Source organism: Grampus griseus (assembly GCF_964374135.1).
Source record: "Grampus griseus genome assembly, chromosome: 12".
NCBI lineage: Eukaryota > Metazoa > Chordata > Mammalia > Artiodactyla > Delphinidae > Grampus > Grampus griseus.
This window is the reverse complement of record NC_139006.1, coordinates 66,219,185-66,243,745: the sequence shown is the minus strand read 5'-3', so window position 1 is coordinate 66,243,745 and position 24,561 is coordinate 66,219,185. Positions and strand designations below refer to the sequence as shown.

The 24,561-nt window shown below is 40.3% G+C and overlaps 1 protein-coding gene across 1 annotated transcript in view; it reads right to left on the bottom strand.

Moving 5' to 3' along the window:
- ME2 (malic enzyme 2) overlaps positions 1-24,349 on the bottom strand; it is a 54,177-nt gene extending 29,828 nt beyond the window's left edge. Inside the window, exons 1-4 of the mRNA XM_082667532.1 lie at positions 24,138-24,349; positions 10,557-10,676; positions 3,028-3,161; positions 315-464 (exon numbers count right to left, since the gene is read on the bottom strand). Of these exons, the coding sequence (XP_082523658.1) occupies positions 315-464; positions 3,028-3,161; positions 10,557-10,664 (392 nt within the window). The 5' untranslated portion in view covers positions 10,665-10,676; positions 24,138-24,349. The remainder of the gene's footprint in view (positions 1-314; positions 465-3,027; positions 3,162-10,556; positions 10,677-24,137) is intronic.
- Positions 24,350-24,561: the final 212 nt, after the last annotated feature.

Here is a 24,561-nt window from a genome sequence, read left to right as displayed (position 1 = left end):
CAGAATATGCCACCAAAATTAAGAATACTGTGGGTTTTTTTTTTTTTTTTTTTGGTACAAAAATGCACATTTCCTCTAACAATCATAAATACTTAAAGAAGGTTAGGAATAAATGATGGTATTTCCACAAAATAAAAGATATGACACGTTAGATTTTTATTAATCCCTTTTGGTCCAAATTAAGCTTTTGTGAGGTGGGAAATGTGGTTGGATAAGACTGCAATACATAAAATAGAAATGTAATAGGGGCTATGAAGTGATGTTTTTTCTACGCAATAGTCATTTGCAAATATATTTTTAAAAATAAGCCTTACCTAGGTCTTCTAAAGATGTGTCCATACTGGGAGCAGGCAAGACCAACTGTTGGTGTATATACAATTGGCATTAGACTTTCGATATCATCTTGCAGTATTCTGTAAAACAACTTCTCATTTCTTTCTTGTATTCCCATTATATAGATGTATCTGAAATTAAGCACAGCAAATAATGTCTACATCAGCCAGCATTAGGCTAAAGACTTTGGCCTTTGAAGTCAAATCTAAACATCTAAAATTGAGGACTCCCTCCCCCTGGAAAACAAAACCCTATATTATCATTACATAATACCCAGGACTAAAAATCAACAAAAATAAAAATGTGCTTAAATGGTAGATGGTGATGATGAAAAGAGTAATAACAGAACCAACAGGTAACATTTATTGAGCTCTAACTGTGAGTCAGGCTCTGTATCAGGCACTGGAAACACAAAAATTACCATGAGGCCCCACCTTCAAGGACCTAATCTTCAAGGTGACTGACACGTAAATAAGGAAATAAAGTGGCATTCATTCAAATATTTACAAAATACTACGTGCCAGGTACTATTCTGAACTCCAGGGATGTAAGAAGTGCCCCTGTCCTTGTGGAGTGAGTTTGTTTGTTTATTTATTTACCCATCCATCCATCCATCCATCCATCCATCTGTCTGCAGCACATGGCATGCAGGATCTTAGTTCCCTGACCAGGGATCAAACCCATGCTGCCCTGCAGTAGAAGCAAGGACTCCTAACCACTGGACCACCAGGGAATTTCCCTCATGGAGCTTATAATCCAGGAGGCTTATAGGCATTTTAAGTTCTATACAGGGCACACAGGTAGCACAAAAGGAGGCAATGGTCAATTCACATAAATATATAAATAACAGCTTTTAAAGAATAAAGGTTAGAAAACAGGGAGATGTTGGCCTGAAAAAACAGTAATCACACTGAATTAAATATGTCTAAAACAGACTCATTGTCTTTTCCCCACATTTGTTTCTCCCCTTGTTATCATCTGATCAAATGGGAATCCATCCAGGGTCCATTCTTGATTTCTTCCTCTCCCACCCTCCCCCACTCCAACCTAATAAATCAGTATGTCCCACAGAGACTACCTGTGAAATATCTTTCAAATATTTATTTCCTCCCTCCATCCCCACCCAGCCCAAGCCACCGTCACTTCTCACCTGGGCTACCTCAAGAACCTTTTTTTTTCAAACCTTATTAACACCACAGGCATCAAAGCAACAGCCTTTATTTTATTTTTTTATTTTAGGATTAAAGCTTCTATGTTTGTTTAGTAAACAAACCATTAAGCTAAAAACTAGAGAATAAGTAACCAAAGATTAAAAGAGCACAGAGGTATTGTTGAAAAAATTAAAAATAAATATAGTAAAGTTAATTTTTTTTTAAATTGGAGTATAGATGTTTTACAGTGTTGTAGTCTCTATTCTCACAATTTTGTTCCCCTGCTCCAATCCTATTCTTCTCTTAAAAACATACCTCTGATCATTTCTATTCTCCCTGAATGGCTTCCAAATGCCAGTTTAATAGGCTTAAGCTCCTAAAATAGTTAACTAGACCTCAATGACTACTTTGCAGCCTCATCTTCATACTGAATTACTTCACTTCCTCAAATGCACCACAACTCTGACCTTGGAGTTGCAGCATACGCCGACACACCCTTTGCCTGGAACACCCTCTGACCAGGCACAGTCCTCTACTCATGCTCTCCAAATGCAGCTCAGTTGGCACACTCTCTGGGGTCCTTTTCTGTCATTCGCTGCCCCCCACCACACATATATACACTTCAGATTTTCCTGTCTTCAGGTCCCGTTAACACTCTCCTCCCTCTTCTTTAACTCTCACGCCACTTCTTGACTTTGTCTTCCCTCCATGGTAACATGAGTTCGAGACCATATATATTTTCATGTATATATGTATGCCCCATAATGTAAAGAAACCACTCTCACTAGTCACCAATATCCAATAATCCCCTATATTTTATAAACCCAATAAATATTTTTAGTTCTACAGTCAGACTGATCCCTCTACCAGAATACCCTGCCCTTCTTTCTCATTTTGCCTGCTCCTTGTAACATATTGTTTCAAATTCAGCTCAGGCATCACTTCCTCCAGGAAGTGACTCCCCAAGCTCAGCTGGCATCCCTCTTCACATTTTCAGAATGTACTCTACAGGTCCCTTTTTCTCACTGTGCTATACAATGACAGTCATAGTATAGCCATCTATTAATGAGCTCCTAGAAGGCAGGCTAGGCTGTGAGTTACTGCGGTAGCCATACATTCTAATTTGCCCGGGACAGTTTCAGTTACTTCTTTTTTACTCCCCAAAGTGTCTGGGATTGGACGATATATTACATGGCCACCCTATCTATCACCCAGTTTATATCCTCAGTGGCTAGCAATGGCACACACAAAGTAGGGGATCAGTAAAAGTTATTGAATAGAATGGGTGCAAATTAGGTGATAGCCTCTGCTTCTAACATTCCATTCAAACCTGAAATGCTCTGTGATTTTAACCATAAAATATTGATTTCTGCTAAATTTTACAATAGTGAAAATAAGTGAAGGAAACAATCATTATAAACCAACTGACTAAAACAAAAGTTTCATTGAGACTGTATATTTCTCATGCGATAATAATCATAATACTCCCAATTTTTCTGATCAGAACACCAATAAAAAAACTAAACATCTAATCAACTCGTACTTTTCCAAAGGGCCATTCAACTTTTTCACATTTCTGTGGAATCGTAAGGCTTGAATATCTTGTGTCTCTATTTTGGGAGGTAGAAGTCCTTGAAGACCAAGCATTTGTCGTTCCTGTAATGTAAATGCCATCCCCTAAAAAGGAAAAAACAAAAGGATTAAAAATTATTACTTACAGGGGTAGCAATGGTGCCTCCTACCAAACACAATTTAAACATAAACTTAAAAAGATCAACAAGATATCATTTTTGCCCAGACTTTCATAAATTTATAAGATTGATCATATCTAGTACTGGGGAGGGTATGGTAAAAGAATTACTCTCACATACCATTGCTGGAATATAAACTGGTTTAGGCTTTGAAAGCCAATTTCAAAGTACTCTTAGATTTTTTTAAAATGCACATACTTTATTATTTTTTTAACTGAAGTATAGTTGACTTACAATATTAGTTTCAGGTGTACAACATAGTGATTCAATGTTTTTATAGATTAAACTCCATTTAAAATTATTATAAAATAATGACTATATTTCCCTGTGCCGTACAATATATCCTTGTAGCTTATTTATTTTATACAAAGTAGTTTGTACCTCTTAATCCTCTACCCCTATCTTGCCCCTCTCCCCTTGCCTCTCCTCTCCTCCTAACCACCAGTTTGTTCTCTATATCTGTGAGTCTGTTTCTGTTTTGTTATATCCATTCACTTGTTTTGTTTTTTAGATTCCACATATAAGTGACATCACACAGTATTTGCCTTTGGCTGACTTATTTCACTGAGCATAATACTCCAGGTCCACCCATATTGGTGCAAATGGCAGAATTTCATTCTTCTTTATGGCTGAATGATATTCCATTGTGTGTACATATATCTTCTTTACCCATTCATCTTTTGATGGACACTTAGGTCGCTTCCATATCTTGAATGCACACAAAGCAATTCTACTTCTAGTTAGTTATCCTAGAGATATATTCATATATAGAGACGCGTATATGAAGAGATTAGTTGTAGCACTGTTTCCAGTTCTCTTGCCTATTACAAACTAACTAAAAGTCCATCAATTATGGAAGAGTTAGCAACCTATGGTATTTCCATAAACACACTTAAACATGTATCTCTAAGTGTGCAGTAGAAAGATCTCCCAGATACACAGTTAGGAGAAAAAGTCAAGTTGAAAATCAAAACAAATTCACTGTTAATTATTATGTTTAGAAAACCCCCGTAAAGTACATATTATATACAGATATATGCATACGTTAAAAATGCAATCAACAGAATACAGTTTGAAAGAACACAAACCAAACTAAGAGGCTACCGTGACTGGAAAGGAGTGAGGCTGAACAGAGGGAGGGGGAAGGAAGAATGCTACTTAAGAAAAATTGACCTATGTAATAAATTCTTTTTCAGTTTCTGGTATTCAGCTATGGGTTAAATTTTTTTTTTTTTTAATCAATGATGTCAGTAAAAATGCCAGAGAAAGGACTTCTAAAAATCTTTTCCTCCATAAAAGCAACAAGAACCCTGGCCAAATGATCAGAATTCTGGAAATTAACCAAAGCTTTCAGCAGTTGGAGAGCATTTATTCAAGAAAAACTGCTGAATTTCAGTGAGAACAGCAAGCTTCATGGCATTTTAACTTGCCTTGTTCCTAGCTCCCCTCCCCAGCTCCACAGTAACCTTGAAAACGCAATCACTGTGAAACAATCGCTTTGAAAATCAGAGCCTGGCAGTCACTGGAGAAGGCAGGAGGGTTTGGAGATTCCTCTAAAGCCCCATATCCAGGAAACTGTTATTATCTGACCTGGAAGACCCTATCTGCAAGGCTGTCTTTATTTGACCTGACTTGGAGCTCAGGCAGTGTGAACAGCCTTTCCCGCCAGAAGGGTCTGTTGAAAACAATCAGAGGCAATTATTTAACATAGCAGCTCCCCAAGGCAGTAGGTAACAGTTGGGGCAAACAACAGGCTAATAACCAAAAAGCTGAAAAGGAAAAGCTGAGAAATGAGATGTCCATGGGGAACTCTGAAATGCTGAGACATATTCCTGAGAACCTAGAACGTCATATGCACAGCTGTACGCATGTCCAGGAAAGACCTGAGAAAGCCCTAAGCTCCCACCTCTGGCTAACCTTGAGGCTCTGTGCAAACAGGAAGTGAAGGCTGATGCGTAGCTGTAAACTGCCTGGCTGAGTCCTGAAGGCACACGCCAGCAGGTACACAAAGCCCCCTGGCAAAGAATGGGAGATTTAATGGCTCTAGGTATTTCAGTTTCTGTTTAATCACTGGCTGATCACTAAGTTAACAAAGCAGAGACTTCAGTAGGCATACATAACAAGAAGAAGGAATTAGTTCAGAAACGACTGGGAGGAATGAATATCTGGTTTCCAGGGCAGCCACATTATTTTAAAAGCCCAGTTTTCAACCAAAAATCACAAGGCAAGCAAAAAATAAACAAACAAACAACAACAGCAACAAAACACATAAAGTCTGACTCATATACAGGAAATAAGGGCAGTTAATTGAAATTGCCTGGGGAAGCCCAAACATTGTACTTACTAGACAAAGACTTTAGTTATTCTAGGGGACGGATAAATTGGGAATTTGGGATTAACACACTACTATATAAAAAACAGATAAACAATAAGGACCTACTGTACAGCACAGGGAACTATATTCAATATCTTGTAATAATCTATAACGGGAAAGAATCTGAAAAAGAATATACTTTGCCGTATACCTGAAACATTGTAAATCAACTATACTTCAATTTAAAAAAAGAAAAAAGTTAGTTATTTTAAATATATCAAAAAAACTAAAAAAAAACATTGTCTAATGAACTAAAAAGAAGTGTGAGAATGACATCCTACTAAATAGAGAATACTGATAAACAGAGAAGATAAAAAAGGAACTAAATAGAAATTCTGGAATTGAAACTACAACAACTGAAATAAAAAATTCACTAAAGGGGCTCAACAAGCAGACTTGAGTGGTGGAAGGAAAAAACCATCAGATTTAAAGATTGGTCAGCTGAGATAATCCAGTCTGAGAAATAGAAAGGAAAAATTAAAAACAACAACAAACAAACAAAAAGAAAAATAAGGAATAAATGTGAACAGACCTGAGAGACCAGCAAGAGTACCAACACGTACATAACAGGAGGCCCAGAGGCGAGGAGAGAAAAGGCTAAAGAATATTTGAAAAAATAATGGCTAAAAACCTCCCAAATTTGATGAGAAGCATTAATCCACACATCCAAGAAGCTCAATAGCGCCAATCAAGAAAAACTCAAAGAACTCTACCCCTACACACATCATATTCAAACTGTCAAAAGCCAGAGACAGCAGAAATCTGAAAGCAAAGAGAAGTGACTCATCACGTGCAGGGGATCCTCAAAAAGAGTAACAGCTGATTTCTTATCAGAAACCACGGAGGCCATAGAGAGTGCTGAAAGAAAAATAACCTGTCAACCACGAATTTCTAAATCCTACAAATCCATCCTTCAAAAATGGAGAAATTGGGCTTCCCTGGTGGCGCAGTGGTTGGGAATCTGCCTGCCAATGCAGGGGACACGGGTTTGAGCCCTTGTCTGGGAAGATCCCACATGCCGCGGAGCAACTAGCCCCGTGAGCCACAATTACTGAGCCTGTGCATCTGGAGCCTGTGCTCCGCAACAGGAGAGGCTGCGATAGTGAGAGGCCCGCGCACCGCGATGAAGAGTGGCCCCCACTCGCCACAACTACAGAAAGCCCTGGCACAGAAACGAAGACCCAGCACAGCCATAAATAAATAAATAAATAAATAAATAAATGGAGAAATTAAGACATTCCAGAGAAACAAAAACAGAGAATTCATTGCTAACAGACTTGTCTCACAAGAAATACTAAAGGGAGTCCTTCAGGCCTAAATTAAAGACATTAGACAATAATTCAAATCCACACAAAGAAACAAAGAACACGGATAAAATGACTACATAATATAAAAGACAGTATAAATGTACTTTTTGTTTGTAGGTCTTTTTTTCTCCTACCCAATTTAAAAGACAATTACATAAAGCAGTAATTATAAATCTGTGTTGACAGTCATGCAACGTATAAAATGTAATTTGTACTCTGTAATTTGTATGACGAAGCAGCACAAAAGAAGGAGATAGACCTCTACAGGAGCAAAATTTCGGTGTACTGTTTACATTAAATTGGTATCAAACTGAACTAGACTGTTTTAAAGATGGTAATTGTAATCCCCAGGGCAAACCACTAAGAAAATAACTCAGAAATAGGCAGGAAAAGAAAAGACAAGGGAATTTAAATGGCATCATAGAAAATTTAATACAAATGAAGGGAACAATAGAGTAAAGAGGAACAAAAGGCACATAAGACATTTTAAAACAAATAGCAAAATAGCAGACATAAATCATACCTTATTAGTTATTACACTAATGTAGATGGATTAAACTCTATAATTAAAAGGATTGGAAGAATGGATAAAAAAACATGATCCAATCATATGCTGACTACAACAGACACACTTTGATTCAAAGATACAAATAGGTGGAAAGTTTCAAAGATACAAATAGGTGGAAAGTAAAAGAATGGAAAAAGATACACCATGTCAATAGTAACCAAAGGAGAGCTGGAGTAGCTATGTTAGTAACAGACAAAATAGACTTTGAAACAAACATGTTACTAGAGGAGGACATTTTGCTGAAAGCATCAATCCATTAAGAAGATACAACAATTATAAACATATTTTGTTAGATAACAAAATACATGAAGCAAAAACTGACAGAATTAGGGAGTAAGACAATTCAACAAGCTGAAAATTTCAATATCTCATTTTCAATAATGGAGAAAACAACTAGACAGAAAATCAACACGGAAAAAGAAGACTTGAACAACACCATAAAGCAACTAGACCTAGCAGACACTCCCCTCAAAAGAAGCAGGATACACATTCTTTTCAAGTGCACAAGGAATATTCCCCAGGACAGACCATTCATCAGGCCATAAAACAAGTCTCAATAAATCTGAAAGGATTTAAGCCACCCAAAGTATGATCTTCAACCACAATGCAATGAGATTAGAAATTAATAATGGGGGACTTCCCTGGTGGCACAGTGGTTAAGAATCCGCCTGCCAACGCAGGGGACACTGGTTCGAGCCCTAGTCCAGGAAGATCCCACATGCCACGGAGCAACTAAGCCTGTGAGCCACAACTACTGAGCCTGCGCTCTAGAGCCTGCAAGCCACAACTACTGAGCCCGCGTGCCACAACTAATGAAGCCCATGCATCTAGAGCCTGTGCTCCACAACAAGAGAAGCCACCGCATTGAGAAGCCCACACACCATGATGAAGAGTAGCCCTCACTCACCGCAACTAGAGAAAGCCCGCGCATGGCGACGAAGACCCAATGCAGCCATAAATAAATAAATTAATTAAATAAATTTAAAAAATTAAAAATAAAAGAAATTAATAATGGACATTTGGGGAATTCACAAATACTTTGATCTTAAACAACACACTCCTAAAAACCAATTGGTCAGAGAAGAAAGCACAGGGAAATTAGAAGATACTTCCAGATGAATTAAAACACACATACCAAAACTTATAGGATACAGTGAAAATAATGCTAAGGGAAATTTGTAGCTGTAAATGTAACTTTAAAAGGCAGAACGATTTCAAATCAATTGCCTAACCTTCCATCTTAAGAAACTAGGGGGAAAAAGGAACAAACTAAACCTGAAGCAAGAAGGAAGGAAATAATAAAGATTACAGTGAAAATAAATAAATAAAATAGAAAAAAACAATCGGAAAAATTAAAAGATTAAACCAAAAGTTGGTTCTTTGTAAAGACCTACAAAATTGATGAACTTTTATAATGAAAAAAGGGGGAGAAGACTCAAATCACTAAATCCTTTGTGCCTCATGTTGCTCCTTACAAGATTTTATCTAAGGCTGGAAAATATAAAGGGGTTAAAACCCCTGTATTTTTATACAGTTTTAAATGAACTGTGTTCATTTAAAAGTGCTTTACCTATCCTATTGCCAAAGATAAATGAGTAGCTACACATGGTTTCACTGCCTATCTCCCATTTAGATTTAAGAGACACTCAAAAGTGTTTTATTTATAATGTATAGTAGAAATTAAAATGATTATTAAAGAAATAATTTTATGTATTAAGTATTTATGTTAATAGTTGATAAAATTCTTAAATTTGCTGGCCTGGTGTAAGTGAAGACAACATAGTTTAAAATAGATGTCTTGATTAGCTCTTTAACAGTCAGCAGAAACAACCTTCCTCTCACCTGCCCTTCTCCTACTCTTTTCTGTCTTCCAATGCCACTTGTTCCACCAAACCTCTTTTGCTCATCTACATAACCGCAATGCCCTCCCAATTTACACAGAAGTGTACCTCCCTCTGCAACAGAGCAGGACCCTATGGTCTTTGCCCACCCCCAGGTCCTCAGTCAAAGGAGACCACATAATAATAGTTTAGTCGTTAAGCATAGTCAAGGCCCTTTAGTCCCTCCTTAAGGGCTACAGATAACATTCTGAGCTGTATCCTGTGGGCTGTCTTATAGATACTGAAACACTCACCAGGTGGAAGAAGTTAACTATGTGATGACCAGGCTGTAGCCATGACATAAGCTGCCACAATTGCGAGAACTGGCCTCAAAGAAATGAGAACCGACCCTGGAACTGAAGATTAACTGTACCTAAAACAATCAAAGTGACACTGGTCGGACCACCAACGACCAATGTCAAGATGACTGTCAGAGCTGACTGTGCTGCTTCTGCACGTAGGCGCCTCCCTCGACCTATGAAAGCTCTTGCCCACTGGTTGTGGGGGGCGTGTATGCCTTTGGACGGGCATCTGCCCTCCCCCCTCATTGCTGGCATCCAAAATAAAGCAAACTTAACTTTCCATCAATCTTGCCTCTTTAATGGCTTTTGAGCAGCGAGCAGCTGGACCCTACTTTCAGTTACACTTCGGCTGATCTTGAGCTATTTTCCTTTAGATACATGCCATTTCTCCACATGAGTCAATATTGATAAAAATCCCTTAACTAGACTCTTCAGTGTGCAGGTAAGCATACTAGGGGGGGAAATAAAAGGCCCCTTCTATTTCTTTCCCTCCAAGGGCAGTTAGAATGATCCATCAGGGATTAGGAAATTACCAAACATTTATAAAAATGACAATATGACTAAACGGGATAAATCTAAATATACTGCATCTGGCCAACAGTTCTGGCCAATATGCTACTCTTGGGTTTTTGTTTTGTTTTGCTTTTGAGCTAGAACTAGGAAATAAACTCAATCTTTCTTGGGTGGTAGAAACTGTGAGGGTGAAATTTGGGAGGTATAAAGCAGCCATAATTGTCGCAGTGCGGAGAAAAGAGAAAAGTTCATGCACACTTCCGAACAGTTTCAGTATAAAGCTACAGAATACAAAAATTTCATACTTTATCAGTCTAAAATACATCAAACCTTTACCAGGAAGAGAGAAAATGTGTGTTAGAATTAATGTTACTAACCTTGTTTGTTCTTGGGTTCAACATAAGTGGCTTGCCTTTCTCTTTTATGTGCAAATGACGACATGCCAGAGTACAAGGAGTGGCAACTATTTTAAACCTGGACAACATCGTTTCTCTCACCTGGGAAAAACAAAGCAAATAAAGATGATGAGAAACATATTATAGAACTGCATGAATATCAGGGATCAGTTTTCAAAAGCATATTTAGAAAGCTTCACTTCCCACAACTGAAAAAATTTTTTCAAAATACATTTATGTTGGCAGAACCTTCAAGATAGCAGAGGAGTAAGACGTGGAAATCACCTTCCTCCCCACAAATACATCAAAAATACATCTACATGTGGAACAACTCCTACAGAACACCTACTGAACGCTGGCAGAAGACCTCAGACTTCCCCAAAGGCAAGAAACTCCCCACTTACCTGGCTAGGGCAAAAGAAAAAAGGAAAAACTGAGACAAAAGAATAGGGACTGGACCTGCACCTCCAGGAGGGAGCTGTGGAGCAGGAAAAGTTTCTACACACTAGGAAGCCCCTTCACTGGCGGAGATGGGCAGTGGGTGGGGGGGAAGCTTGGGAGCCACGGAGGAGAGCGCAGCAACAGGGGTGCAGAGGGCAAAGTGGAGAGATTCCTGCACAGAGGATCAGTGCCGACCGGCACTCACCAGCCTGAGAGGCTCCTTTGCTCACCCGCCGGGGCGGACGGGGGCTGGGAGCTGAGGCTCGGGCTTCAGAGATCAGATCCCAGGGAGAGGATTGGGGTTGGCTGCGTGAACACAGCCTGAAGGGGGCTAGTGAGCCACAGCCAGCAGGGAGGGAGTCCGGGAAAAGTCTGGAACTGCCTAAGAGGCAAGAGACCATTGTTTCCGGGTGCGTGAGGAGAGGGGATTCAGAGCACTGCCTAAATGAGCTCCAGAAGAGGGCACGAGCCGCAGCTATCAGCGCAGACACCAGAGATGGGCATGAAACGCTAAGGCTGCTACTGCAGCCACCAAGAAGCCTGTGTGCGAGCACAGGTCACTATCCACACCTCCCCTCCCGGGAACCTGTGCAGCCCACCACAACCAGGGTCCCGTGATCCAGGGACATCTTCCCTGGGAGAACACACAGCATGCCTCAGGCTGTTGCAATGTCACTCTGGCCTCTGCCGTTGCAGGCTCGCCCCGCATTCCGTACCCCTCCCTCCGCCCAGCCTGAGTGAGCCAGAGCCCCCTAATCAGCTGCTCCTTTAACCCCGTCCAGTCTGGGCGGGGAACAGACGCCCTCAGGCGACCTACACGCAGCGGCGGGTCCAAACCCAAAGCTGAACCCCGGGAGATGTGTGAACAAAGAAGAGAAAGGGAAGTTTCTCCCAGCAGCCTCAGAAGCAGCGGACCAAATCTCCACCATCAACTTGATGTACCCTGCATCTGTGGAATACCTGAATAGACAACAAACCATCCCAAAATTGAGGCAGTGGACTTTGGGAGCAACTGTAGACTTGCGTTTGCTTTCTGCATCTAATTTGTTTCTGGTTTTATGTTTATCTTAGTTTAGTATTTAGAGCTTATCATCATCGGTAGATTTGTTTTTTCCTTCCTTTTTTTTTTAAAAAAATATATTTTTTCCTTTTTCTCGTTTTGTGAGTGTGTATGTGTATGCTTTTTTGTGTGATTTTGTCTGTATAGCTTTGCTTTTACCATCTGTCCTAGGGTTCTGTCTGTCCTTTTTTTTTTTTTTTTTGTATAGCTTTTAGCGCTTGTTACCATTGGTGGATTTGTTTTTCAGTTTGGTTGTTCTTTTTTTCTTTTTTCTTTTTTTTTTTTTTTTTTGCGGTACGCGGGCCTCTCACTCTCACTGTTGTGGCCTCTCCCGTTGCAGAGCACAGGCTCCGGACGCGCAGGCTCAGTGGCCAAGGCTCATGGGCCCAGCCACTCCGCGGCATGTGGGATCCTCCCAGACAGGGGCACGAACCCGCGTCCCCTGCATCTGCAGGTGGACTCTCAACCACTGCACCACCAGGGAAGCCCTCTTTTTTTATTACTTTTTAATTTTAATAATTTTTTTTATTTTAATAACTTTATTTTACTTTATTCTTTCTTTTTTTTTCTCCCTTTTCTTCTGAGCCGAGTGGCTGACAGGCTCTTGGTGCTCCAGCAGGGTGTCAGGCCTGAGCCTCTGATGTGGGAGAGCCGAGTTCAGGACACTGTACCACCAGAGACTTCCCAGCTCCACATAATATCAAACGGCAAAAGCTATCCCAGAGATCTCCATCTCAACGCTAAGACCCAGCTTCACTCAACAACCAGCAAGCTACAGTGCTGGACATCCTATGCCAAACAGCTAGCAAGACAGGAACACAACCCCACCCATTGGCAGAGAGGCTGCCTAAAATCATAATAAGTTCACAGACACCCCAAAACACACTACCAGATGCAGTCCTGCCCACCAGAAAGACTAGGTCCAGTCTCATTCACCAGAACACAGGCACCAGTTCCCTCCACCAGGAAGCCTACATAACCCACTGAACCAACCCTACCCACTGGGGGCAGACACCAAAAACAATGGGAACTACAAACCGGCAGCCTGAGAAAAGGAGACCCCAAACACAGTAAGTTAAGCAAAATGAGAAGACAGAGAAAGACACAGCAGATGAAGGAGCAAGGTAAAAACCCACCAGACCAAACAAATGAAGAGGAAATAGGCAGCCTACCTGAAAAAGTATTCAGAGTAATGATAGTAAAGATGATCCACAATCTTGGAAATAGAAGGAGAAAATAAAAGACAGGTTTAACAAGGAACTAGAAGAACTAAAGAGCAAACAAACAATGATGAACAACACAATAAATGAAATAAAAAATTCTCTAGAAGGAATCAATAGCAGAATAACTGAGGCAGAAGAACGGATAAGTGACCTGGAAGATAAAAGAGTGGAAATAACTACTGCAGAGCAGAATAAAGAAAAAAGAACGAAAAAAATTGAGGACAGTCTCAGAGACCTCTGGGACAACATTAAACACACCAACATTCGAATTATAGGAGTCCCAGAAGAAGAAGAGAAAAAGAAAGGGACTGAGAAAATATTTGAAGAGATTATAGTTGTAAACGTCCCTAATATGGGAAAGGAAATAGTCAATCAAGTCCAGGAAGCACAGAGAGCCCCATACAGGACAAATCCAAGGAGAAACACGCCAAGACACATATTAATCATACTATCAAAAATTAAATACAAAGGAAAAATATTAAAAGCAGCAAAGGAAAAGCAACAAATAACATACAAGGGAATGCCCATAAGGTTAACAGCTGATCTTTCAGCAGAAACTCTGCAAGCCAGAGGGCAGTGGCAGGACATATTTAAAGTGATGAAAGGGAAAAACCTACATTAAGATTACTGTAGCCAGCAAGGATCTCATTCACATTCGATGGAGAAATTAAAACCTTTACAGACAAGCGAAAGTTAAGAGAATTCAGCACCACCAAACCAGCTTTACAACAAATGCTAAAGGAACTTCTCTAGGCAGGAAACACAAGAGAAGGAAAAGACCTACAATAACAAACCCAAAACAAATAAGAAAATGGTAACAGTAACATACATATCGATAACTACCTTAAATGTAAATGGATTAAATGCTCCAACCAAAAGACATAGACTGGCTGAATGGATACAAAAATAAGACCTGTGTACATACGCTGCCTACAAGAGACCCACGTCAGACCTAGGGACACATACAGACTGAAAGAGAGGGGATGGAAAAAGAGGCTAAACAATACATTACTAAATAACCAAGAGATCACTGAAGAAATCAAAGAGGAAATCAAAAAATACCTAGAAACAAATGACAGTCAAAACACGACGACCCAAAACCTATGGGATGTAGCAAAAGCAGTTCTAAGAGGGAAGTTTATAGCAATACAATCCTACCTCAAGACACAAGAAACATCTCAAATAAACAACCTAACCTTATACCTAAAGCAGTTAGAGAAAGAAGAACAAAAAAACCCCTAAAGTTAGCAAAAGGAAAGAAATCATAAAGATCAGATCAGAAATAAATAAAAAAGAAATGAAGGAAACAATAGCAAAGATCAATAAAACTAAAAGCTGGTTCTTTAAGAAGATAAACAAAATTGTTAAACCATTAGCCAGTAGCATCAAGAAAAAAAGGGAGAAGACTCAAATCAGTAGAATTAGAAATGAAAAAGGAGAAGTAAAGACTGACACTGCAGAAATACAAATGATCATGAGAGATTACTACAAGCAAATCTGTGTCAATAAAATGGACAACCTGGAAGAAATGGACAAATTCTTAAAAAAGCACAACCTTCCGGGACTGAACTAGGAAGAAATAGAAAATATAAACAGACCAATCACAAGCACTGAAATTGAAACTGTGATTAAAAATCTTCCAACAAACAAAAGCTCAGGACCAGATGGCTTCACAGGCGAATTCTATTAAACATTTAGAAAAGAGCTAACACGTATACTTCTCAAACTCTTCCAAAATATAGCAGAGGGAGGAACACTCCCAAACTCATTCTACGAGGCCACCATCACCCTGATACCAAAAGCAGACAAAGATGTCACAAGGAAAGAAAACTACAGGCCAATATTACTGATGAAGATAGATGCAAAAATTCTCAACAAAATACTAGCAAACAGAATCCAACAACACGTTAAAGGGATCATACACCGTGATCAAGTGGGGTTTATCCCAGGAATGCAAGGATTCTTCTGTACACAAATCAATCAGTGTGATACACTGTATTAACAAACTTAAGGATAAAACCCATATGATCATCTCAATAGATGCAGAAAAAGCTACTGACAAAATTCAACACCCACTTATGATAAAAAAAACTCCAGAAAGTAGGCATAGAGGGAACTTACCTCAACATAATAAAGGCCATATATGACAAACCTACAGCCAGCATTGTTCTCAACGGTGAAAAACTGAAACCACTTCCACTAAGATAAGGAACAAGACAAGGTTGCCCACTCTCACCACTATTATTCAACATAGTTTTGGAATTTTTAGCCAAAGCAATCAGAGAACAAAAAGAAATAAAAGGAACCCAAAACGTAAAAGAAGTAAAACTGTCACTGTTTGCAGATGACCTGATACCATACACAGAGAATCCTAAAGATGCTACCAGAAAACTACTAGAGCTAATCAATGAATTTGGTAAAGTTGCAGGATACAAAATTAATGCACAGAAATCTCTTGCATTCCTATACACTAATGATGAAAAATCTGAAAGAGGAATTAAGGAAACACTCTCATTTACCATTGCAACAAAAAGAATAAAATATCTAGGAATAAACCTACCTAAGGAGACAAAAGACCTATATGCAGAAAACTATAAGACACTGACGAAAGAAATTAAAGAAGATACAAACAGATGGAGAGATATACCATGATCTTGTATTGGAAGAATCAACATTGTGAAATGACTACACTACCCAAAGCAATCTACAGATTCAATGTAATCGCTATCAAACTACCAATGGCATTTTTCACAGAACTAGAACAAAAAATTTCACAATTTGTATGGAAAGACAAAAGACCCCGAACAGCCAAAGCAATCTTAAGAAAAACGGAGCTGGAGGAATCAAACTCCCTGACTTCAGACTATACTACAAAGCTACAGTACTGGCACAAAAACAGAAATATAGATCAAGGGAACAGGACATAAAGCCCAGAGATAAACCCACGCACATATGGTCACCTTATCTTTGATAAATGAAGCAAGAATATACAATGGAGAAAAGACAGCCTCTTCAATAAGCGGTGCTGGGAAAACTGGACAGCTACATGTAAAAGAATGAAATTAGAACACTTCCTAACACCATACACAAAAATAAACTCAAAATGGATTAAAGACCTAAATGTAAGGCCAGACACTATCAAACCTTAGAGAAAAACACAGGCAGAACACTCTGTGGCATAAATCACAGCATGATCCTTTGTGACCCACCTCCTAGAGAAATGGAAATAAAACCAAAAATAAACGAATAGGACCTAATGAAACTTAAAAGCTTTTGCACAGCAAAGGAAACTATAAACAAGATGAAAAGACAACCCTTAGAATAGGAGAAAATATTTGCAAACGAAGTAACTGACAAAGGATTAATCTCCAAAATATACAAGCAGCTCATGCAGCTCAATATCAAAAAAACAAACCCATTCCAAAAATGGGCAGAAGACCTAAATAGTCCTTTCTCCAAAGAAGATATAGAGATTGCCAACAAACACATGAAAGGATGGTCAACATCACTAATCATTAGAGAAATGCAAATCAAAACTACAGTGAGGTATCACCTCACACCAGTCAGAATGGCCATCATCAAAAAATCTACAATAAGTGCTGTACAGGGTGCAGTGAAAAGGGAACCCTCCTACACTGTTGGTGGAAATGTAAATTGATACAGCCACTGTGGAGAACAGTATGGAGGTTCCTTAAAAAACTAAAAGTAGAACTACCATATGACCCAGCAATCCAACTACTGGGCATATACCCTGAGAAAACCATAACTCAAAAAGAGTCATGCACCACAATGTTCATTGCAGCACTATTTACAATAGCCAGGACATGGAAGCAACCTAAGTGTCCACTGACAGATGAATGGATAAAGATGTGGCACATATGTAATGGAATATTACTCAGCCACAAAAAGAAACAAAATTGAGTTATATGTAGTAAGGTGGATGGACGTAGAATCTGTCATACAGAGTGCAGTAAGTCAGAAAGAGAAAAACAAATACTGTATGCTACATATATGTGGAATTAAAAAAAAAAAAAGAAAAGGTTCTGAAGAACCTATGGGCAGGACAGGAATAAAGACCCAGATGTAGAGAATGGACTTGAGGACACGGGGAGGGGGAAGGGTAAGCTGGGACGAAGTGAGAGAGTGGCATTGACATATATACACTATCAAATGTAAAACAGATAGCTAGTGGGAAGCAGCCGCACAGCACAGGGAGATCAGCTGGGTGCTTTGTGACGACCTAGAGGGGTGGGAGGGAGACGCAAGAGGGGGCGGATATGGGGATATATGTATACATATAGCTGATTCACTTTGTTATACAGCAGCAACTAACACAACAATGTAAAGCAATTATACTCCAATAAAGATGTTTAAAAAATACATTTATGTTTCTACAGGTTGTAAGGGATTATAAAATACATAAGGTGAAGGCAAAAATTCACTTTTCCTGACAACAGTCTAAGTCCTTGGATAATAATCATTGCTACTCTTTATGTATTACCTACTACAGTGTGCCAAATATTTACCCTTTTTCTAATCCACACAAGTGTGGCAAGGTATGAAACATCTAGTAAACAGCAAGTGTTTTCATGGAAGTGATTTCAATGTAAACAGGTGTGGGAGAGTTTAGGTTGAAGGTGGAAATGTAAATAATAGAAAAGCCTGGAGCACACACTTTCAGAGGAAGTGAAGCCATCCAGATTCTTAATCTAGACGTCATATTTTAAGGTATTAGTAATATTCAATATTTAAATTCAGTGTACTAAAATTTTTTTTGTTTTTAGAAAACCTGTTATGTAATATTTAAAAATCAGGCGAATTGTCTTGAAAACATGTTTTTGTCCTTTCACATCCATCGCAAACATTATGAGAATTTTTCAAAATGGAAAACTACATAATACATTAAACGTTAAATATTTACTGATGGGAATATAATAGATTCTTCTGCATATCAATTCTTCTACCAAATATCAATTTGCAACGCTCATTTATTTCTTTAATCATCATAAACCATTATAATTATCATGCAATAGTTTTTAAATGGAATTTCTATTTGCTGAGAAATCCATGGGCTGTATATGGGGGTGCAGCAAAATCATCTACATTAGGATTTTAAGTTAATTTTTATGGAGCTGAAATTCACATAACAAAATTAACTTTTAAAATAACCAATTCAGAGGGATTTAGAAAATCTATAATGTTGTACAACCACCTCTATCTAGTTCCAAAACATTTTCATCATCCCAGAAGGAAATACCACACCCAGTAAGCAGTTTTCCCCACTCCCCCAGTGATTGCAACCACCAGTCTGCTTTCTGTATTTTTGTATTTACCTATTCTGGATATTTCATATAAATATGGTACCTAAATATGGGCACAAAACAAGAAATCTAAATGATCATAAGCACATCAAGAATCATGAGAGACGGGAATTGGGGAAAGGGATAGGACAGATGTTGTTTAAAGGTACAAACTTTCAACAAGAGGCCTAAGAGATAAGTCCTAGAGCTCTAATGCATAGTGAACACAGACAACAATATTGTATTATCATCATCTAACTTGCAAAGAGACTAGAACTTAATTATTCCAACCACTAAAAAGAAATTATAATTAGGTAATTATACCTATAGGTATAGGTATATACCTATACCAATATATTGCAGAGGTGCTAATTATCAGTACAATGGCAATATTACAATGTATCAAATTAACCTGTTGTACACCTTAAATTTACACAATGTTTCATGTCAAATGTATTTCAATAATGATAATAAAAAAGAATCATGAGAGACACCATAAGATAACTGATTGGTTTTCTTCAAAAATGTAAATGCCATGAAAAACACTAAAGAACCAATGCAACTTAAAGAAGACCGAACAGATAGGACAACTAAATGCAAAACCTGATCCCCCAAAATGCCATCAAGGATATTACTGGGATAACTGGCAAAACTGGGAGATATACTGTAACTTACGTAAAAGTCTTGTATAATTTAAAATTTTCTGAGTTCGATAACCATATGTAAGAGGTATCCTTTTCTGAAAATACACAGTGAAGTATTAAGGGGCCAAGAAGTATGATGTATACAACCACGTCTTTCAAATTATTTCAAAATAAATGCTGAAAAGACAGAAATTGAAAGTGCAGCCCTGATCATGTTTGTGTGGTTCTTCCAGGAGAGAAAGCATTATTTATCACAATTAAAACTTTGGTACCAAAAGACTGGATTAGTATTGCAGCATATTGGTGAGGTAGGAAAATCTACAACAGTATGGAATACCTTTTACTTTATTTAAAATCAAAGACTATCTGAGAAAAATACACTTTGCAATTAGTACTTGTGGTGTAATAAGAAATACATTTGGGCTTGGTCCCCAGATCTTGTACAGAGTTCCTAAAAACTGCTGGAATTTCTTGAGTGACAGGAGTATCTTTTGCTATTCATAAGCAGCCCCTTTTGATCAGACCTGAGTTTATGCTAATGAGGTGACTTAGGGTGAGGCCACTACAGAACCTCGGTCACCAGAAAGACCAAGTGATTATTAGAGAGTGGGAACTTTCAGTACCACTCCAGTTCCCCTGGGAAAGGGGGTGGGAACCATGGCGATTAAGATCCATAAAAACTTTTGAACAAGGAGAGTTGATGAACTTTCAGGTTGGTGAACACATCTAGGTGCTGGGGGGTGGCAAGAGCAGAGGGCAAGGATGCGCCATGCCCTGCCCGACCCCACCCCCAATACCTAGTCCTATGTGTCTTTTCCATCTGTTCCTGAGTTGTATCCTTTTATAAGAAACCGGTAAATATAAGTAAAGTGTCTCCCTGAGTTCTGTGAGCAATTACAGCAAATGATCTAACCTGAGTAAGGGGTTGTGGGAAGCCCTGATTTACAGCTGGTTGGTAAGGATAGGTCAAAACCTGGGGCTTGCGATTGGCATCTGAAGTGGGGGCAGTCTTTCCGGGCTGAGTCCCTAACTTGTGGGATCCGAAGTTACCACCAGGTAGACAGTGTTAGAATTAAGTTGTAGCACACCCTGTCAGTGTCTGCCTAGAGCTGGAGAACTCCTGGGTGTGGGGAAAAAACACATTTGGTGGCCAGAAGAGTTGAGTCTGTGAGTAGGAAGAAAGTTTTTCCCTTCAGTAGTTAACTTAAGATCAGCATTCTGACATATAAAATCTTCTATTTTCAGCTCCTGGCTAAAATTTCGCTTCTATCAAATACTGAATTTAGTCTGTAAAATAAAGATTACCTGTTAAATCTACCTCATAGGTAACTATAATGATCAAATGAGAGAATAGATGCAGAAAAGTATTAAAGACTTAAAGAGTAAAGTGTTACAGCACTCAAATGATTACTTTATGACTAAGTGATAGAGAGTAAAATAAAATATAAAAGTAATTTTAATAGTGTCTTTAAAACAAGTAGGCATAAGTTAAAAAACTTAAGGAGAAAAACCAATCTCTGCCAAAAATAGAACCAAGGACTAAGGAGAGAGACAGACAGACAGACAGCAGGCTTAATAGCAGCTGGAGGCAACTGGACAAAATGGGGAAAACCCACACCTAACTCCTCATGTTATACAGACAGGATGGAGGAACTGTAAAAATGAGTGAAGTAAAAACAGGAAACAAAATAAGGTGGGGCTTCCCATTTTGAACAAATATGAAAACTCAAGCTGCTTACTTGAGCTTCCTGGCTATTGAGGTATGCCTGTGGTTTCTCCCTCTGGTGTGTCATTCATCCTGCCTTGCCCTGGGGGTTAGTGAATTTACTCTCTGGGTGGTGTTTATAAACTGGACTGGGCCTGAAACTGCTAGGCCACTGACTGCTGGAGAATACTCTCCCTGGCCCCCTAGCTGGGGGGTAGAAAGCAGAAGTTCAATGTAATAGAGACCAAAATTAGAGAGAGGTCATGACTAGGTACAGTGAGCACAAGCTCTGCAGTCAGTCTGAATCTGGACGCAGCTGATTACCAGCTTGGAATCAGTTATGTCACCCAGTCATTCCCAAATGGTCTCTGAATTGGTGTCTGTCTGAGACACGTTTTTCACTAGTCTATAACCAAATGAGAAAAACTAGGACAACGTAGTATTGAAATAGGAGGGAAGGGGGCAGGGCACAACCTTTGAAAGAATGACATAGCCCAAGGACGTGACATAAGCAGATTAGAACCAAATGGGTCCAAGATGGCAGACAGGACGACTTCCACTAGACCTTGAGCCCCAGTAAAAGTTCATTCTAACTTAGCATCAGCAAGCTAAATGACATTTAGCATCAGCAAGCTAAATGACAAACCCACAGGTGCCATGACAGTTCCAAGGCTACCATAAGGATCAAAAAGTGGGCGGTGGCCCAATTCCTGGAAATTCCCACCCCTTCCTGAAACAGCTGGAATACTCCTCCCACTCATTAGCCTATGAAATTACCCACCACTATAAAAACTGACAACCCCATACCCTGGTGCCTTTCTCACCTTCTGAGATGGCCCACACTCTGTTTGTTGAGTGCATTTCTCCCAAGGCGTCTCGCCTTCTGAGACGGCCCACACTCCCTCTGCAGAGTGTGTTTCTCTCTAAATAAATCCACTTCTTACCTATCACTTTGTCTCTCACTGAATTCTTTCTGCGATGAGACATCAGGAACCTGAGCTTCATTAAGTCCTGAAACGAGGTGTGTGATCTCAGTTGGAAGACTGTGGGTTTTCCCTGGGTTCGAGTCCTGGCCCCGTGGGTTCAAGTCCCAATCTGGGTTTTGGCCAGGTTTGAGTCCCGGCCATGTGGGTTCAAGTTCCAATCTGAGGTGCATGGTTTCAGTATAGTTTTTTTTTTTTTTTATAACTATATGACTTTTGCAATGAAATATTCAAGTAACGCATGCAGTTATTTTTATTTTATTTTATTTTATTTTTTTGCGGTACGCGGGCCTCTCACCGTTGTGGCCTCTCCCGTTGCGGAGCACTCTCAACCACTGCACCACCAGGGAAGCCCCAGTATAGTTTTTCATAATATTAAATTTATTGTCTTCGTTTTCATGTTGTAATTATCTTCTTCCCTTTTTGGTGGTAAAAAATTTTTTTTGTTGTTTTGAAAGGATGGGGATGGTAGATTGTAGTAGTTTTGTTGTTGTTGTTGTTTGTTTGTTTGTTTGCGGTACGCGAGCCTCTCACTGCTGTGGCCTCTCCCGTTGCGGAGCACAGGCTCCGGACGCGCAGGCTCAGTGGCCATGGCTCACGGGCCCAGCCGCTCTGCGGCATGTGGAATCTTCCCGGACTGGGGCACGAACCCATGTCCCCTGCATCGGCAGGCGGACTCTCAACCACTGCGTCACCAGGGAAGCCCTATGCCTAACTTTTAATTAAGTCTTTATAGCTACCATAAAAGAATCAGATAACAGATTATAAATCATTGCTCACAGTTGACTATTTAAAGGTCCACTATTAGAAGATAACGCTAAACATTTTTCCTTTATTTCTGCAAACCATGTAACATAACTCAAATAGTTATAGTGGTTACACAATATATATTTACCTATCATTTGTGTAACTACTATAGTGTGTGTATATATATGTGTATACACACACGCGCACACACACAGCTGTGTATGTGGGGGTGTTGTAAGGTAATGACTGTTTCTTCTCTAATTTCCAGAATGCTTGGCAACTAAAGATCAAAACTTAGGAGCACAACACTGCACTTAGCTTTACAGCATGAACAGTGCTTAAGGAGCATACAAGCTTAAGAGGAGGCTGGAGTTATTAAGTTAGATTGCCTGAGTTCGAATCCAGGCTTTGCCACGTAAAACCTGTGATTTTGGGTAAGTTACTTAGCCTTTCTAATTTTCATTTGTAACCTGGAGATAATAAAGAGTACCAACTTCAGGGCATTACTTTGAGATAATTCTTGCAGAAAACAGCACTCGGCTCCTGATTAACAATTAATACGTGCTTCCATGTTATCAGTTGCAACACTAAAAGAAATAACAGTGCTATCAACTGTTTTGTTTTGAAGTGACTGCCACAAACATTAAGAAGGTAAATCAAACAGATATGCGATAACACGTTTTGTAAGGAAGCACTTCTGTTGAGGTCTGTTATTTTGATTAAGCTTCTTCTTACCAAACGGCAACGGAAATTTTCTAGAATTATCTTCGGGACCAAGAAAGTCAAATCCGGGACCTCAGTGTAACACCACAAGCAGAAATGGGTATCACCAGCGTCAAAGAAACACCTGCCAATCCTGGTCCACAGATGTCATTTCACATGAATGGACAGAACCGTTCCAATCTTAGAACTTTCTAGCCTGCAACAAACGTCCTTTAAAGCAAGGAACAATCACAACACACAAACAAAATGCCTAAGTCCTGCCATTAATTCACCCCTGCAGAAAAAGAGAACTATTAGATAAAAGGATTTGGAGCGACAAAATCGGTCTTTAAGGGGCGCGGGAGTAAACGGTATAAGAGATGCTCCTGTTAAGGAAGCCGCAGGGCCTTACTCCAGGTTGGGAAGGGGGGGCGCCCTGGGACGAGCGAGTCTCGACCGGGAAGTCGCGTCCCCAAACCGTGCGCCAGGGAAGAGCCGCCCACGGTCAAACAGGGGGTGGCGAGACCCCACCGTTCCCCACGGTCTCAGCCGGGACTCGACGAACCCCTTCCCTTCACCCCGCCCTCCCATCCGCCAAGCTGGGACCCTGAGGGCCGCACGCGCGGAGGCCGGCGGCGGGTCCGCGCTCGGCTCCCCGGGCCGGGGTGAGGAGGCCGGCGCCCGGTCCCATCCCGGAACTCCCGCCCGGGCCCCGCCGCGGCAGGCCGCCCGCAGCTGCGAGCCGTGCGGAGCCTTACCCGACGTCTAGCCAGGCGACAGGTGGTGCTGCCTGCGGAGAGGCCGCGGTCCCGCAGCCCACCCAGACGATGCTCAGCTCCGGCCGAGTTCGGCCCTCCCCTTCTCGAGGCTTTCCGGAGCCGGCTCCAGGTCAGGATCGGAATGGCTGGGTCGGATGGATAATAGCCGAGGCAGCCAGTAAATCCGCGTACTGAGAAGAGGGAACAGGGAGTACAGCCGGCGCGGCCCCATGGGGGGAGACTGACGGGCGCGCAGACCAATACGGAGGCAGGAAGCCAGCCTTGAGGGGCGGGGCTCCGCTTTGAGGTTTCGCGACTGGCGCACCCGCGTTCCAGCCTCGCAGTACCTTCCTCTGTTTGGTGGCTAGAGGTTATCATTTAGGGCCAGGTGCATGCCCTTAAGGGCCCGACCCCAAGGAGTGAG